At 35.6% G+C, this 18,194-nt stretch overlaps 1 protein-coding gene across 9 annotated transcripts in view; it reads right to left on the minus strand.

Annotated features, from left to right (window-relative positions):
• EVI5 (ecotropic viral integration site 5) overlaps nucleotides 1-18,194 on the minus strand; it is a 202,813-nt gene that overhangs the window by 21,560 nt on the left and 163,059 nt on the right. For all 9 annotated transcript variants that reach the window (XM_079939218.1, XM_079939214.1, XM_079939213.1 and 6 more), the window contains one exon: nucleotides 5,903-5,998. In XM_079939218.1, coding sequence (XP_079795344.1) covers nucleotides 5,903-5,998 — 96 coding nt within the window. The remainder of the gene's footprint in view (nucleotides 1-5,902; nucleotides 5,999-18,194) is intronic.

Genomic DNA, 18,194 nt, shown 5'->3' on the forward strand with positions numbered 1-18,194 from the left:
TGTGCTAGTTGTTTCTTCTGCCAGGCATGATCTTTCCAATGTTTTTCGCATATCAGGAAGCTTCTTAGCATTCCTATCACAACTTATATGTTATGTTATCAGCAAAGCCTTTCACAATCATTTCTTCATTAAAAATGTTTTCATGGAGTAACTACCACATGCCAATATTGTTCTGGATGCTGGGGGGAAGGTACCCAATCTTATTAGTAATTAGGGAAATATACATTAAAACCATAATGAGAATCCTCTTCACAGTCAGTGACTAAAATTAGATAAAGACTGACAATCCTACATGCTGATGAGGATGCAGAACAATAGAAACTATCTTTACTGCTCATGGGAGTATAAATAACAGCAATGTTCTTAAAAGGCCAAAATGGAAGTAATTCAAATATTCACGAACAGAATAAATTGTGGTATATTTATACAAAGAAAAGTTACACAGCAATGAGAATGAATAACCTATAGCTACATTTAAAAATAACATGGTTAAACTGCACAAACAACTTTGAGCAAAAGAAGACACAAAGAACATATACCATAAGAAGCCATTTATATAAAATTCAAAAACTTAAAACTACTGTATTAGAAACTGATATTGTGGTTATTTTTGAGGAGGAGGGAGTAAGGAGAGGTTGTGAAAGAATATGAATGGAGCTCTGGGGTCTATTTCTTGGACCTGGATGGTGGTTACATGGGTGTGATTACTGTGATAATTTACTGAGCAACAAACTTGTCACCTGGGCACTTTTCTGTAAGTTTTACTTCTATAGAAAAGTTTTAAAACAGTTTGTGTTCTTTAGACTGTTCAGTTTTTATGATTATGAACCCATACTATTACAGAATGTTAAGGATAATAGCTGATGGACTCATACTAGAAGGTCTTCTTTATGAAAAGAGCCATGAAGAAACTGTTGTTTGGTCTTAGTATCAGGAATAGGTGTGACTTTGGACAAGTTATTTAGCCTTGGTGAGCCTATAATATGGGAATAATAATTTTTACAGAATAACTGTGAAGATTAAAATAATTATCCAAAAGATCTATACCTGGTTTAGCAACAACCACATAGAAAGCTTAATAAAAATGGGGAATATTTGCTTTACATTGAAAAGCTACTAAGTGAATAGAACTAGAATTACTTTTGTGAGACTTTATGGATATAAAGCACATTAAAACTATTTTATTAAGACATAAAAATTGAGCAAAGCTGTATAATGGGGAAATATTTTTTAGTATAAGTGAACTATCTTCAGTCTGGAATAAATTTACCTATTCCTAGAACATCCACTGGAACACATCACCATCAAGAACAAGTGAAAACATAAAATTTGTATTCCAAAAACATTTTCAAATCAGCTGTTTAGCGCGCATTTTCGCGTGAAACAATACCGTAAATGGTAGCAAGGCTTCAAGGAACCCAGAGGAGCTTAGTTAACTGATAATTTGGGTGAACCATATGATTATACTTCTCAATATGTCAATACATAAATGAGTTCTGAGTACATTTCCTTTGGCTTCTAAATGAGATTAACTTTCTACCTCCTTCTATCTCCCTTTCCTGGCATTTAGAAAATATTCTTCGTCTTTAGTGGTCGGCAGCTGCAAGAAGACAGATCAGCATTGAAAAAGTAGATGGCTTATTCATTTCTGGAATCTACATTTTTGTTTTATGGCTCCGACTGAAATGTTTCTGATGTCCAATCTGCCTGAAAAAATTTCATTTTTCAAAACCCAGCCCAGATGCTGTTGCCATCTTATCCCTGTATGTTTCAAAGGAGGCTATATAGCATATGGTAGTTAAGTGCATGGATGGGCTTAAAGTCATATAGTCTAGCATTCTACCTCTATCACTGACTAGTGTATGACCATGGGGAGTTATTTAATACCCCAGAACCTCAGCACTATGACAAGTAAAGCATGAATAATAATGATGCTACCTATTTCAGAGGACTGTTGTGAAGATTAAAAGAAATAAAGGAAGTATAATACTTAGTACAGTGTCTGACACAGAGCAGCTGTTGAATGAATGGTAGCTACTATAATGCTGTACTTTTCATTATGTATTACAATTTGTTTATTTGTACGCCTACATCCTTTGTTAGACTGTGAGCCCCTTGAGGCTATGGATTGTGTTTCAATCTTCTTTATCTTCAGTTCTAAACCCAGTGCCTAGTACAGAGTAGGTGCTGTGATGATAGATGGGTGTAAGGGCAGGAGGTGGGAAGATGGGATAACGAAAGCACTTAAATTGGGACCTTGGGTCTTTTCTATGTCTCCCATGAGGACAGAATGTAGGCTTAAGGGGAGGATTTAACCACAGCTCCTGCCAGGTCTGGTGCAGCAAGAGTTTCCACAGTGGCTTCTGTGAAGCTCTTGGCAGGGTAAAAGGCTTCAAATTAAAAGATTGCTATGGTAGGTAGGTAATATTAGGAGCAAAATTAGGTGGTGAGGGTAGGAATCACAGGAGTTGGGAGTCACAGAAATCACATGGATGGATGACAGTAAGGTGCAGAAAGTGAAGCTAAATCTCTATTTGCAATGTTAACAGAGAGAGCCCTTGTGGCTAGGTCAACTGCAGAATTTACTTACTGGATATATGCAGATTCATGTGTCAAGGAGGACAACACAGTTAAAATATTGTCATTAATTGACATTCTTAGGATTTTAAACATCGATGACATGTTTTCTAATCTAATGTCTCTGTAAGCAGCACAGAAAAGAACAGGCCAAACTGGATTAGATCCCGGCTCAACCATTTATTATTTGCATCACCTTGGGAAAAGTTACTTAATCACTGTGAGTCTGTTTCCACATCCATTCAACTGAGGATACCACCATCACATGGGATTATTATGAAGATTAGTAGTAATAAATATGAAGTACCTGACACAATGCTTGGCCGACAGACCAATGAATAGTATCTATTATTGTTATTTTATAGATTAACAATATATTCAGCCATTCATAAAAATAACCTGCTTAATCCTCTTTACTATTTCATCCAGCTAACTATGCTAAGTGGTCATAGCTGTTATAACATGTACAACATTGCTGTATCTTCAGGAAGATGAATCTACAAAGTTTGTCTCACTATTTCCTTCAATATTTAGAGAAGTACAAAGATCAGCTAACAAAGTGACTATTAACAGTCACATGCTCAAATACAACATTAACACTTAAAAGTCAATTCTTATGTTGAAAGCCAAAGATTCTGGCAAATTTTAGCATACAGACAAAAGTTAAGTTGGAGCAATTAGATTGACTTCAGTTATCTTTTTTTTTTACCACTGTGAAGTGCTATAAACAAGAATGAAAAAAACACTAAAGAAGTGACAACTTGTTTAAACTTCTCAAGAACCTGGTCCAAAAAAGAGTAATTTTTATAGTAAGTTGACTACAACCATTTATCTCAGTTTAAATGTTCACTTGTTTTCACTTATCTTTTCTTTAGTTATAAGACTTTGAACAGGTGCATATATTAAAATCTGCTCAGAAAACATAATGAAAAGAAGTCTCCAACTGAAGACCTATAGTGGTTTCACATTATCTATAATAGTAAACTTAATCTCTTCTAGCTTTGAAGATTCACCATAAGCTGGCTCTATTCAGTCTAACCTTATTTCCACAACGCAGTCGCATTAATTCTTTTTTTAAAATAAATTTATTTATTTATTTTTGGCTGTGTTGGGTCTTCGTTGCAGCATGCGGGCTTTCTCTAGTTGTGGCATGTAAGCGGAGGCTACTCTTTGTTGCGGCGCGCAGGCTTCTCACTGCGGTGGCTTCTCTTGTTGCGGAGCATGGGCTCTAGGAGCGTGGGCTTCAGTAGTTGTGGCACGTGAGCTCAGTAGTTGTGGCTCACGGGCTCTAGAGTACAGGCTCAGCAGCTGTGGCGCACGGGCTTAGCTGCTCCGTGGCATACGGGCTTTTCCCGGACCAGGGCTCGAACCCGTGTCCCCTGTGTTGGCCGGTGGATTCTTAACCACTGAGCCACCAGGGAAGCCTAGTCGCATTAATTCTTAATCAAATCTGGCCTCCTCTAAACTCCCAACCCCATACCCACTCTCACCTCTGTGTGCTTGTGTGGTCCCCAGCTGTACTCATTCTCCTCTCTATTATGCTTCCTAACTGGGACTTGGTTAAGCCCAGGACTCTGGCCTATTCTGAATCACCTAATTAGCATCTTATCACAAACTGTTCTAGTTTTTAATTTGCACAATCTAGCTCTCTATTTTAACAGAAGAAACTTCTACTTGTTAAGTAATTTTCTTTTCATGTTTGCATAAGATAAAAGATTGCTTTCACAAGCCACAGAAAAAAACCCTACCTACATTAAAGTTAAACCTCATGAACTATTATATTTTCTGCCGTTCCTGATGAGAATATCATTATTTATTTATTTATTTATTTATTTATTTATTTTTTGCGGTATGCGGGCCTCTCACTGTTGTGGCCTCTCCCATTGTGGAACACAGGCTCCAGACGCGCAGGCTCAGCGGCCATGGCTCACGGGCCCAGCTGCTCCGCGGCATGTGGGATCTTCCCGGACCGGGGCACGAACCCGTGTCCCCCGCATCGGCAGGCGGACTCTCAACCACTGTGCCACCAGGGATGCCCGAGAATATCATTATTTTTAGTTAAGGTACATTCCTTATCACTAGATGTCAAAATTATAAATGGGAGATTGCTTTATTTTAGTCATAATTTCCTTTGGGAAAATCTTTGAACATAAGGAATAATTCTTAGGGTTCTCAAAAGAATAAGGGTTTCTAGAACATGTTTATTTGTAATTTGTTCTTTCATTCATGGCTATCAGATCAGAACAGATTATAAAAAATGCACACGAATAGGTAAAGATTATACATGATCCTGAATCCCTCAAATGTTATCAGAGCTGAAAATCAATATTTATAGGCATGACCTCCCAAATTTCAGGACAAATTAAATTAAACCACATCTAAGATTTATCATTTTTGTTAATGTTTTGTTTTTTCATTCAGATTTTACTTAGATTGACTGCCTCCAGGAGGTATTACCCAAAACACTTAGACTTTCACTGAAGAGTGTAATACCAGGAAAGGGTAATATCCAAACTTTTTCCTTTGAGGTTTAAATTAATTTAGTGAAGAAAATGAGTTTCTTTCTTAACAAATGAGGTTTATGTTACCCATTCAAATCTCATCACTGTGAATAAACATTATTGTACAAATAATTCAAGGTAAGAAACACACTTTTCCATTCATGTTTAGCCAGATATTTATCATTAAAAAAAAAAGGAAACTGACCTAGAGCCACATTAATAAAAAGTGTCTCTCTAATCAAAACACATTAAATAATTTAAATTACCTAGTATACTACCTAGTAAAACTATCTGAAAATTTCATGAGCTGAATCTCACAGATTCAAGGCAGTGCCAGTTTAAAAAGTATTCAGATACTAAGAAATCTGTTAACTGATATTAGGCAAGTATCCTTTTTTGCAATCTCAGTAATACCGCTTGGGAAAAAGAAGAGTAAAAAAAACTTCCCTCTATCCACAACGGTAAATACCACAAATCTACTATAGAAGTAAAAAGAAAATTTTCGTTTAATTTAAGTAACTTTGACACCTAGACAAACTACCTTTTCAGATCACAATAAAAAAGTGAAATATTTGCCATACAAATATTAATTGATCGTTTCAGATCATGATTAAAGCGGTTTAAGGAAAATAAATCCTCAATATTGGAACAGAAAAATTCATGTTAAAAAGAAGGTAATCTTCCAAAATATTATTATGAATCATAATCAAAGATTCACAGAAAATATTTACCATGAAAGAGTCAGTCATAAGCAATAATAAAGTGTTGTGTCAATACAGAGGAAGGAAGAAAGAAATATGTGAAGATCAAAATTTATCACTTACCTCATGATTCAGCTCTGCTATCTGATCTTTCAGTTCCCTAATGTACTGGTTAGAATCAGACTTGTTAAGCTGTCCTTGAAGCTTTCCTTCTTCTTTCTGTTTTGTGACAATACAACAAAGCAAAATCAAGAGACAATTTTCACAGCATATACTCGAACATTTGAAGATACAGGATAGCATAAGGGCATATCCTTTAATTGGCTAAATTCTGAACAAATCTATTCTCAAACTATTTCTGTATAATAATTAATAGTAAACTATATTGAATATTTCTAAATAGTGCTTATTAATTATATTAATACAATTTATAAAATGTACCTTTTGAGAGACTCTTAGAAATCAATAATCAAATGGGTCTACTAGTGAAAAAAATTACCCTAGAATTCAGAAGTCATTTATCCAGTTATTTTGAGGGCAAATGCTTTTCTATCCGTTCTATAAGAGATTCAATGCTTAGCTGAGAAGGTTGTAAGCCTCCTACAGCTACACTACGAACCTGCTTTTGCTGGGGAACAGAGAAGGAAAAAAAACAGGTTCTCCAAACCACTCTTAAAAGGGGAGGACAGCTCTGAATCTCTTCTGTTTAATTAGTTCAGGAATGTGATTAAAAGGTGCTCCAATCCTAAGAATTAGTTCTAGAATCATGCTGGGATCATTTTCCAGGGAAGTAGACTAGGAAGGGGAGGAGCTGCCTTTTCTTATACCACCTGAAAACAAATGTACTTTGAAGGTAAAGAACTTATTAAAGAGTGAAAACAGGATTGTTTTTGTTATCTCCAGATTATTTGTTTAGGAAGTTGATGCTTAAAATGTTAAGAAGCTCTGATGCAGAGACATCTACTGAAACTACTCATGCCAGAAAAGTACCAATTCACTTTCAATAGTCATCACTCAGTTTCCTTCCATGGAGACAACCACTGTTGACAGTTTTTTTAGTGTAGTCTTTCCATGGTATTTTCTACATATATAATCAAACACACATGTATACCCACATATTTTTACTCATACTACTGACACTATACAAGCTGTTCTACACTTGCTATTATCTCTCAAGAATACAACTTGAAGATCATTCAATATCAGTATACATAGAGCAGAAAGATAATACATTTTGATTCGAAAGAGCTCTGAAGTTCCTGTAAAAGTTATCTTAGTGGTATCTAAATATTTATCGGTTTTTTAAAGTAGGTTTTAAAAGGTGCCTTAGGTTCTGTACAATTACCTTGTAATGGGTTGTAGTGAAGAGCATTTTCCAATGTGGAAAATGTTTCTTTCCACTCACAGTAAGAAGGGACCTTGGACATTATCCGGTTTGGACCTCTGACTGCAGCCAAATCCAGCCTCTACTTTTCTTCTACACACCTTCCCCTAACATCCTTGGCAGAAAGAAGAACTAGACAGAGCTGCTCCGGCAACAGAATGGGTAGCTCCTCTGCAGAGTCAGGGCACCATGCCAACAGGATTGCTCTTCTGTGTTAAACTATCTTTGCCACCTTGATTTCATTCTCATGTACCCTTAGCGTGTTCTGCAAATCCTTTCATCAAGTTATTCCTATACATACCTTTATTATTTTATTTTTTTCTTTTGGCAACCTGCCTTAAAAACCTTTTACTGGAATTTGGCCTGCTAAAGCAGTTTGATGTAACCAATGTTTGTATAGATGTAAAAGAAAAACTACTGTTTCTACAGGCTTTAAAACTTTTCTTATACATTTAAACACATGAATATCACATATAATCATCTAAGCAAAGAACTAACTTAACAATTACTATATTCCAAATATGCAGGGCTTCTTAAATATATACAAGAGACACCTTATGGTTTTCAGCCACATTCCCATATATTTTTTTTGGGGGGGGGGGTGTTTCGCGGGCCTCTCACTGCTGTGGCCTCTCCCGTTGCGGAGCACAGCCTCCGGATGCGCAGGCTCAGTGGCCATGGCTCGCGGGCCCAGCCGCTCCGCGGCATGTGGGATCTTCCCGGACCGGGGCACGAGCCCATGTCCCCTGCATCGGCAGGCAGACTCTCAACCACTGCGCCACCAGGGAAGCCCCACATTCCCATATTTAAGAAAAAAAATTTTTTGAAGATTTAGTTATAAGTATTAGTATGATGGTCAGATAAATGATAGCAGAACCAATAGAACAGCAGGGATACCAAGTCAGGATCCTAATCAAACCATCTCTGAAGCCTTCCTTACCTGTTTTTTCAGGTATATGAACCAATAAAGTCCCTTTATTATTTAAACCAGTTCGAATATGGATTTGTCCCTTGCAACCAAAAAAAAATAAAAGCTAACATATCTTGAGCACTTATTAGACCTTCACAATTGAGGTTCCCCACAGGAATTAAGCCCTAATGCCTAAAGCATCATTGTATGTAATGATTTAACTTACCTCTTATGCATCTAAAATCGTACTAGCTATGTACCATCCTTAGAAGAATCGAGAAAATAGTTACTCAGTTTTCTGTAGGACTTAATTCTTTTGTGGAGCTGCGGTGGAGAAAGACTGGGGCTTACAATGAGCTAGGAATTGTTCTAAGCCCTTTATATGTAATCATCACAACAACCCTGTGTAATAGGTATTATTTTTATTCATATTTCCTAGATAAGGAAACTTAAATGAAAGACTGAGTGAACTGTCTGCGTAAGAGTCACAGCAACAGTTGACACATTTTTCACCTTAAATTTACAGCACTATGAACATGAGAAATAATGAAACAGAAGATAATATATGGAAATCTATGCAAAGGATCACACAAATTAGCTTTCTTGGATTTGTTACAAAAATCTTTATGTATTTATTTCAGCCTCTGCTGATTTAAACGGTAATTGCAATATCAAAAGAATTAAAGATAAAATGCTATAGCAGGGACTTCCCTGATGGCGCAGTGGTTAAGAATTCGCCTGCCAATGCAGGGAACATAGGTTTGATCCCTGGTCTGGGAAGATCCCACATGCCACAAAGCAACTAAGCCAGGACGCCACAACTACTGCGCCTGCGCTCTAGGGCCCACGTGCCGCAACTACTGAGCCCGCGTGCTGCAATTACTGAAGCCTGCGCACCTAGAGCCCATGCTCCGCAACAAGAGAAGCCCACTCACCGCAAGGAAGAGTAGCCCCCGCTGCCCACAACTAGAGAAAGCCTGCGCGCAGCAACAAAGACCCAATGCAGCCAAAAAAAAAAAAAAACTATAGCAACTTTCATTTATGGCCCTAAGCTAATGACCCATATTATCAATTTACAGTTGTCTAATACCACTTACATGTACTTATACCTGCATCTTACTTTTAATCACTCCACTTTTTAAATTAAATATTTCAAAGGCACAGAATAAGAACAAAAGAGTATTATAATAAAGACTAATGAACCCACCACCCCAATTCAGCCTGTTTCATAACCATCTCATTCTAAGATTTTCCTTGGCTCTAGACTTCCTCCGCCTTAGTCCTGTATATCTCAAAGATGGCAAAGATGATTTTAAGCAGAAGGGATTAAGTAGTGAGTGCATGAGAGAAGGAATAATGTAGGAAAAAAATTTTTGGAGGAAGAATAGTCATTGACGTAAATAAATGAAGCCGTTATTCTTATAGAAAGTACTTTCTAAATCCCATGTGTGACATGAGAAATGGCAGCAGAAATTTAGTACGTAAATATACTTCCAAAGCAGGGTAATTTGATAAGAATTACTCATTTTAACATGTGTCCAGCTGTCCTTTTTGATGGCTTTAAATTTTAGTCTAATTTTACTATCATGTCATATTAATTCCCTTGAAATGGTTGATTAAATGGAAAGTGCAATCCACTACTAGGGAGAAATCCTTCTGAATGAAATAAGCTAAATGTTTATGGTTTGGAATCAGACTTGGAGAAAGGTGGTTTTAAATCAGGTCCCCAATAAAGGCAAAGGTCTTGAGGATTTTGAACACTGCATAGCAATATCATCATGTGGGATAACATAAAATTTTCAGGGCAAATAAAATGACAAAGCCCAAGGTAAGCTCTAATATTGCAGGGAAGAAGCTCAAGAACGCAGAAATGCTTTAGGTCTGAATGGCTGTAGAATGACCAGTAACAATAATTAATATCATTTCTTCCCTACAGGAAAACTTGCATGAAAAAAATGCTTGGCAAGATAGAAATCATTAAATCTGTTTTACAGAAAGCGATCAAGGGACTTCCCTGGTGGTGCAGTGGTTAAGAATCCGGCTGCCAATGCAGGGCACACAGGTTCCTTCCCTGATCTGGGAAGATCCCACATGTGGCGGAGCAACTAAGCCTGTGAGCCACAACTACTGAGCCTGCGCTCTAGAGCCCGTGAGGCACAACTACTGAGCCTGCGTGCCACAACTAATGAAGCCCACGCACCTAGAGCCTGTGTTGAGCAACAAGAGAAGCCTCCGCGAGAAGCCCACACACCACAACGAAGAGTAGCCCCCGCTCGTCACAACTAGAGATAGCCCATGCGCAGCAACGAAGACCCAACGCAGCCAAAAATAAATAAAATAAATTAAAAAAAAATTTTTTTTAAAGCGATCAAGTGACTCCAAAGATTTGTTTCTTCCAAAGGTGGGTCTTTGTAGGGTTTGGCTAAAAAGTTTGTTATAGCACTTTGATTTCTTTGGAGGAAAGGTAGTGTTTAGTGAAAAACAGCAGTTAAGAAATTTTACAATAAAAAATGGAATGCTTTTAGCTTAAAAAAAAGACTCCTGAAAGATATTTGTGAAAATCAAAGAAGCCCTCTTAGATTTTATGACTAAAAAAATGGTGTTCTTTGAATTTCTATTAACTGCAGAAAAAAAGCATAATTTCAAAGAGAAACACTTTATATGTTTGATCAAATCTAACTGCATGTAGTTGTTCTTTTTAGATTTAAATACAAAGGTTACTATTGGGTTTTTTTGCAAAATTTTTACAAACAAAAAGATTCTGATGCCCATCAAACCACTGTTTCTGTGGACAGACAGACAGATACCCCAATAAACAACCTATAAGGCACACTGGCTAAACTGAAGAAAGAGGAAGGGTGATTAAGCAACTCCAGGCTCTAACAGTGACCCCAGGAGAAGACAATCACCATCCTGGCACACTTGTCACACATTAGTAGCACACCAGTGTGACAGACACAACAGCTGGAAAGCTCTGCTTGGGGCATTTTGATTCAATAGTCTGCTTTCAGGGAATATAGCTGATATTTCAAAAATAGAAGTAAAAACTGAGAGATGCCCTAAATGCTATTTAATACATTGAAATGTATAAAAATGACCTTTTATCTAAAAGTCTGTGATTTTTATGTTCTACAAATAGGGTCTCATTTAAATATGTTAATATAAAGCCTTTTAAGGATCCTTTTTAAATGTAAAAACTGAATAACTGTATATTTCTAACACCCCAAAATACAATTAACTATTATATTCTAATAAGTGGATATCAATTTGATTTCACTTCTGAGGCAGTTCATTCAATTTTCTAATGTTTAAGATTTTTTTGCAACTATTTTTATAGCTTTCTGTTTTCAAGCAATGTCCACATGGTTCTTTCTGATAAGCAGGTGGGAAAATGTCAGCTACGCTAATAAATTTACCAGGAACCTGCATTTTCTTGAGGTTTTCTTTTGGTCCAACTGATAACAAAAACAGATTGCCAGTTAACTGGTTTCCTAAGCAAAACTAATAAGGTAAGTAACAAACTTAAAGAGATCCAACATATAAACAATTTTGGCAATTGTCAGTAATTTCAGTGAACAGACCTTAAATATATATCTTTTTTCACACAGCAAAAGAAACTATATCAAGAGAGCATAAAGTAACTTTATGAAAGTTTTAAATGCATATTTCACTCTTAGATCTATCTTTGAATGATTATTTTAGGAATTACCATTATGAAGTCTAAAATAATCTAATTCATATTAAGGCCTTAAGCCACTGAGCTTTATATATGAGCCTCTTAGTCAAAAGGTCATTAATAACTCTGGTTAATAATACGCAAGCTTAAGTGACTGGGGTAAAGTATGACAACTTTAACTTACTCTGACATGCATCAAAAATATAAGTGAGCTAGAATGGTGGATGGGTAAGTATCTGATAAAGCAACATTTAAAACATATATCAAAATATTAGTTTTAGAATGGAGGTGGTGAGTTTATGATGTTCACTATACAATTCTTTCAACTTCTGTATGTTTGAAATTTTTCATAATAAAATATGGGGAGGAAGTCATCAATAAAAAGCAATTAATTTCATCTCCCTCCCCAGCCTGCTAAAAAGTAAGCACTTGGTACACACTGTTCTTCATTTACATATGTGAAAAGACACATATCTACCAAAGGTTACTTAATGTTTCTTCATTTAAAAATCCATGTTTTAAAAAAAAAAAAAAATCCATGTTTTGCTCTAGAATGGATACTACTTTCTTCACATTTTACTGAAAACTTAAGAAACTAAAAAGCAATATGATTAAATCATACAATTAGTACTTCATTAAAACAATATAATTTTGGAGCAGGCTAAATTATAGTTCATCTCTATAATATTTTGTAGTAGATTTTATGGTTGTTACCTCAAGATCCATTCTCTCTCCCTCATTATGTAGTGGTGACAGAATTGGAATTATCCTGATCCTTAACTCCACAGGTATGCCCTGATTGGTGGGGTTTAACTCAAACAAGATGATCGCATCTATTTTGCACAGTGACTGGTTCAGGGGTTTCTCAAAATGTGACACTCAAAAGTTTTGCTGGAAAGTATGGGGTACAGTTTCTTATTCTGGATATTACGATATGTGGGTATAAAGCTCACCGGTAAGCCATTTTAGCACAATAAGGAAAACCTCCTGAAGATAAAAATGACAAGGAGGGCTGAGCCTTAAGAATCATGGTTAAATACAACAAAATGGAGCTCAAACCAAACTTTTCCTGAAGCACACCCTACTTCTGGACTTTTCAGGCATGTAAGCCAATAAATCCCCTTTATTATTTAAGCCATATTATTTATGCCATTAACAAATCCAGAATTGGGTTGCCTGCAATAAAAACATCCTAATAAATATTTTAAAAAATATGGCTAAGTAAATAAACACCATGATATAAACAACATAATCTATGAAATGCTTAAAACAATGATTCCAAATGATGATTATGGAAAAAAAAATCACTTTGGGAGTTTTGTAAACATATAGATTAAGAGAACCAATTTCTGACCTACTGAATTCTAAATGTCTGGGAATGGAGCTTGAAAATCAGTATACTTCGAAAGCTAAACAAGTGGTGATTCTGACATAACCAGCGTGACATAAACTACACTTGAAACGCACTGGTTTGAACCATCTTTGAAAATTAACTATTTTTTTTAAACACAAATTCAAAATTCTATTTATATGCCAATTATAAAATGCTTAATTTTTACCCTATTTCTTAAAAATCTCTAATATTTTATGAATTGACACTCATTACAGAATTTACTTAGTATAATTTTACATATAAAAAAAGAGATGTTTTTACAACTACCACAATGGTGAATGTGGTGAATGACCAAGACTGATAAACTTATCTACAAATAGTCGCTACATTTCCAGAGAGAATATATTTAAAAACAAAAATAGAGGAAAACTGTCAAGGGTTCTTTAATTTCTTTCAATTCTGCTATCAGTTTCACTTCACATTATTTCTGTGATAGTTTCAGCTGGTCAGTTCCCTGTCTGCAGAGGTTGGTTCAATTTTGAACTCAAATCCCTGTCTTGGTTAACGTAGCTCTCAAACAGAAAATATGATTTAAAGTTTGGTAATGCATGATGAGGAACTAAATAAAATGTTTAGGATCTGAGAAAATTCCACATGTATGACCCCTATGACTGAAAACTAATTGTTCTAAAGAATGAAGAAAAACCAAAGATTTGGGGACCAACAAAATAATTCTTTTAAAACTTAAAGTACCAATATTATGAGGAGATATGGCAATAAATAAGGAAAATATGGAGTCCAATTCTCTAAACTTTTTTTTATCAGGTAACAGACTGTTATAGCCCCAAAGCTATGTGCTTTAATATAACACATATAAATGTGTATACAGGAATATTTTACTTAGAGCAGTGATTCTGGTGTTCAACTACCTAGACGGTTGATTAACGACCTTCGGCATATACTTTCACCTGTTTTTGTCCCTGCAACCTTTGGGAGCTCTAATCACAGAAAGGATGAGGTAGAGATGGACTGTGCTCAGGATATGTAAAATATTCTGTTACCTGAATATTTTCAATCTGTTGACTGAAAAATCATAAATGCTGTGCTCAGCAGGAAATAAGTGAATTATGTATTTGTGTAAGTCACAGCAGAAAGTGGACATTTTAATTAGAAATACCTTCACCTACGTCTACTGTACTCCAACATACTATTTAAAAAGGTTGAACAATTAAGTATGGTAATGCATATCAAGCTAAAAGAGTGAAGAGAAAACATGAAATGTTTACCGTATAGCTCTAAGCAGCATGTTTTTACGTGTTATGTTGCAGCAAAACTGAGATAAATATGTTGTTAAGTTGCTTTGAACAAGTGTTTGAGAGAAAAGTGTGGTTTAGCAGTGGACAACGTTAAAAAATATTGTGGCAGTGAGAAAAGAGGAGGCAGGGGCCCTGGTTTGTTTAAATTCATGAATTAGCCTCATTTTAAAAGAGAAGTTGTAATAGGCATGCCTAAGAGTCCATTCTTGTTTATTTGTTTCTTTATCTATGTTTTTAAGGCTGGTTATAACTTACCCCTATCCTGCCACAGGAAGGACACTTCCTTAGACAGGAAGATAGCAGATTTTAAAAAGCTGTGTTTCAAGCCATAGGCTTTTTAATGCTCTACACAACCAGATAATTTGCTTAGAGGGTTTTTGTTTTGTTTTTGTTTTTTTTTTAAAAGAATTTAACCAGTTAACACCCATTTAATATACTAGATGTGTAGATGAAGGTAGCAGAAAGCACCCTATATCAAATATAAAAGCATCTAGTCTATCATTAACATCTTGCAAAGTTTTTCTCTAGCTTTTTAATTTTTAAAATTTTCAAATCTACAGAAGAGCTGAAATAATAGTACAATACCCATATACCCCTTAGTTATAGTCACCAATTACTATTTTGCCACATTTGCTTTTGTTTTTCCTATTTGTGTATTTTCTGAAACATCTGAATGTAAATTGCAGATATGACATTTCACTACTATATATTTCAGCATGCATCTCCTAAAAGAAACCAAATGTCCTTACAACACCTAAATTAATAGTAATTTCACAGCATCATTAAACATGTACTTCCTATTCAGACTTTCCTGAAAGGGCCCAAAATGTTTTATTATTATCCACAATTGAACCAAGGTTCATGGTTACATTTGGTTATTATATCTCTTTAGCCTTTTTTAATCTAAAGTAGTACTTTTGCCTTTTTTCCCCATGATACTGTTGATATTTTAAGAGTCAAAGCTGAAATAGAAAAATTTCCCATTCGAATGAAAACAAGTACTGTTTTTATTCCTTTTTTCAAATCAAACAGGTAACAGAGTAAAACTAGTATAATGTATATTTAATGGTTGGTTGGGTCAAGGGAGTAAATATAGAAGACATGGGCACAGAAATTTAAATATCTGAAGCCAAAGACTCAGAATATTTATAGGAATACAGCATTTTATATATTACCCTTGTAAATATTTACTCTATTATTTATATGTATTTGGTAAAAGATAAACATTATAAATATTAGCAGTTATGATTTCTTGCCTCTTATTAATAGATTAACGTGTTTAACATTTCACTCCTAAGAGGTCCAAAGAACTCTATTTTTTTTTACAGGCTCCTGACGCGCAGGCTCAGCGGCCATGGCTCACGGGCCCAGCCGCTCCGCGGCATGTGGGATCTTCCCGGACCGGGGCACGAACCCGCGTCTCCTGCATCGGCAGGCGGACTCTCAACCACTGCGCCACCAGGGAAGCCCAGAACTCTCTATATTTAACATCACTTTAAACACACAAAACCCTTTGTAAAAATATTCTATAAAGTAGGTAGATGACTTTAAATTCTGGGAAAAGCATAGTGTTCATCACAAAGAAATCTCTAAGAAAGAGAAGACTTGTCATAAAAGAAAGCATAAAACAACCACTCATTAAGCTTTATCTTGCTCACTGAGATAGTGCTCACAGCTGGAAAACTGTGTAACTGAAGAAAATGTGATTCACCTTCTGGAGAGGTGGAACTGTCATATTTTAATACCCTTATATTCCATGTCATGGGGGTTATCATCTCAGTGAAAGATTTATCTCTATTTTTGTTTCTTGGTTTTGTTTTTTTTGTTTCTAATACCACAAACTTAAATTCCAAATAGGTATTCTTATGCACTGTAAAGCAGCTTCTGTCTCACTTGTTCCTTATGAGGAAAGGATATATGGTAATGTATCCCATTTACTAAGGATAAACACTGTTATGCCAGGCTGAGTAAACACCTGACAAACCCTTTTGGGGAGTACTGTCTTGGGAAACCAAGACTTTCGAAGAATTAGTTACAAAAAGCCTTTCTAGATCTATGCAAACATCATTTCATCGCTTTGTCATTCTACTGCCCATCACTTTTATTTCTCTAGATTGTCTTCTCCCAGCTTGATGATGATTACGACCTAGGCCTGTTATTTCCATCCTCTGGATTCTTACTACCACTTCCTTCTCTTAGCCAGATTTTCTCCAGACTGACAGACTAATAATAAGCCCTCTCTTTTGGCCTGGTGCTTTACCTGATTATTGTCCTCACAGGTGGTTTGATCTAAGCACAGCCTGGCCTCAACAACACTAAAAGATTAGACAGACTAGTGGCTTACCTGTCAAAGATCACATGGCTAGCCAGGGACAGAAACCAGATTTCATTCCTAGTGCCTTAATTGTAAGACAAATCACAGCAGGATATGTGCTAGAATTATTTTCCCAAAATTGGTGTTGCTTATGTTACTCATTTATCTTTTTCTGGACCCTCTGTACAAAGTGTTAGTAAGCCAAAGCTGGGGAGTTCAGTCCTTAGCTGTCAAAATTTCTCATCTACCTTCCTTAGCATCAGATGACCATATACATGGCTCTTATATATTCACCTCATGGATAAAACATGTTTTTCTGTGCCCTGTTTAAAGAATCCATGCAGAGCTGATTTTGCCAAAAAGCATCTTTATCAACTTATTAGACTGTTAAGAGTATTAAAACTTGATAGGGGGACTTCCCTGGAGGTCCAGTGGTTAAGAATTCGCCTTCCATTGCAGGGGGTATGGGTTGGGGAACTGAGATCCTGCATGCTGTGCAGCTCAGTGGAAAAACAAAACAAAACAAACAAAAAGATAAATCAAAGACAGCCCATGTAAAGATAATATCAATAATACTTTATAAATTTCAAATTAGTAACTCATATATAAAATTAATTTCCTTTCTCAACTATTTCAATGAGGTGGTCTGGCCTGGCTGTGATTAATACAGTAGAAAAAAACAGGAAAAATATTTTAATTGAAAAAAAAACATAAAGAGAGTAACAATCATTTCTATTCATACTCCTCAGAATTGATCAATGTTAACATCTTGGAATACATGCAGCCAGATTTTTTTTTAATAAAAATAACTGCTTCTGTAAAATTATATATGTTTGCCTTAAGCAACTTGGACGGTGGTAAAAATACAAAAATGAAAATTAAACATTAAATATTAGCTAAAATTAATAGGAAAAGAAAGTACAGTGAATGCCAAGTGTTTCTTCAATATGAGAGGTAATTTCCTTTTTTTAAAAAAAAACCTCTACATTTAAGGGATAACAAAAAAACATTAAGATGTTAGAAGTCTGCATTTTTATTACATGCTTTAAATGTATGTGGTACTGATTGACTATCTTGCTGGGATATGAGTGCATTTATACCTGCCTTCATATCCCCTCTCCCTCCACTTCCAGATTTTTGTTAGCTGTTATTTTTACACTGTCAAAGTTTATTTTAAAAAAACTCTCTCACCTGTAATCATTATTCCCATATTTGTTTAGTATTAGTTCCGTATTTAAACAGATTCAACATTTACCACCCATCTTTTCAAATAGTGCCCACATTTCACAGTTCTTTATTTTGACTTGTTTTAAGCTGGATTTCACTATCCAGTAATTTTTTCAAGATTATGAGAATAGTATCCTAGCAATCTTTTCACACTGGAAAATAACAATCTATTTCTTCAAAATATCTGGATGACACATTGTTTAGCTATAACATTTTTGGGTCAGCCAAACTCAGAATGTTGTAGACTAGTACTAA

Source organism: Stenella coeruleoalba, assembly GCF_951394435.1.
Source record: "Stenella coeruleoalba genome assembly, chromosome: 1".
Lineage (NCBI taxonomy): Eukaryota > Metazoa > Chordata > Mammalia > Artiodactyla > Delphinidae > Stenella > Stenella coeruleoalba.